The sequence below is a fragment of the Nanorana parkeri genome, unplaced genomic scaffold (genome assembly GCF_000935625.1).
Source record: "Nanorana parkeri isolate BGI_ZX_2015 unplaced genomic scaffold, ASM93562v1 scaffold3796, whole genome shotgun sequence".
Classification (NCBI taxonomy): Eukaryota; Metazoa; Chordata; class Amphibia; order Anura; family Dicroglossidae; genus Nanorana; species Nanorana parkeri.
In genome coordinates, this window is record NW_017310064.1 from 21,489 (window position 1) to 21,966 (window position 478).

The 478-nt window shown below is 55.4% G+C and overlaps 1 protein-coding gene across 1 annotated transcript in view; it reads left to right on the plus strand.

The window, feature by feature from the left end:
• The window catches only part of UBA2 (ubiquitin like modifier activating enzyme 2), a 14,222-nt gene that overhangs the window by 10,236 nt on the left and 3,508 nt on the right, over positions 1-478 (plus strand). The window contains exon 11 of the mRNA XM_018575333.1: positions 118-214. Within this exon, the coding sequence (XP_018430835.1) occupies positions 118-214 (97 nt within the window). The remainder of the gene's footprint in view (positions 1-117; positions 215-478) is intronic.

The following is a 478-nucleotide window of genomic DNA, read 5'->3' on the forward strand; positions in this document are numbered from 1 at the left end:
TCCCCCCCCTGCCGTCCCCCGCCAGGGCCGCCTCTTCCCCCCGCGCTCTCTACCGCCATGGCCGCCTCTTCCCCGCGCGTCTTCCATCAGTAACATGATTTTGGGTTTCCTGTCCAGATAATTAAGGAGAAGTTCGGGATGGTCGCTCCCGATGTCCAGATAGAAGATGGGAAAGGGACAATCCTCATCTCCTCTGAGGCCGGGGAGACGGACGGTGAGTGACGACACTGTTACGTGTCAGTGTTGGAGGAGGAGGAGCTTGTTAAGTGTTGTTGGGTAGATTTATATAGGAGGCGGAGCCACAGAAGTTTCTAGTATACAGTCTGCGGTGCCACGGATGACGTAACTGGCGCGTCTGGTTCCTGTACAATAAATCGGATTATTGATTATAAGTCTTCTCTGCCTCCAGGTCATCTGTGGGGTGGGTGACGGCATGAGAGCGGCTAGCTGGGGGGGTCACTAGTACAAGTCATGGGGT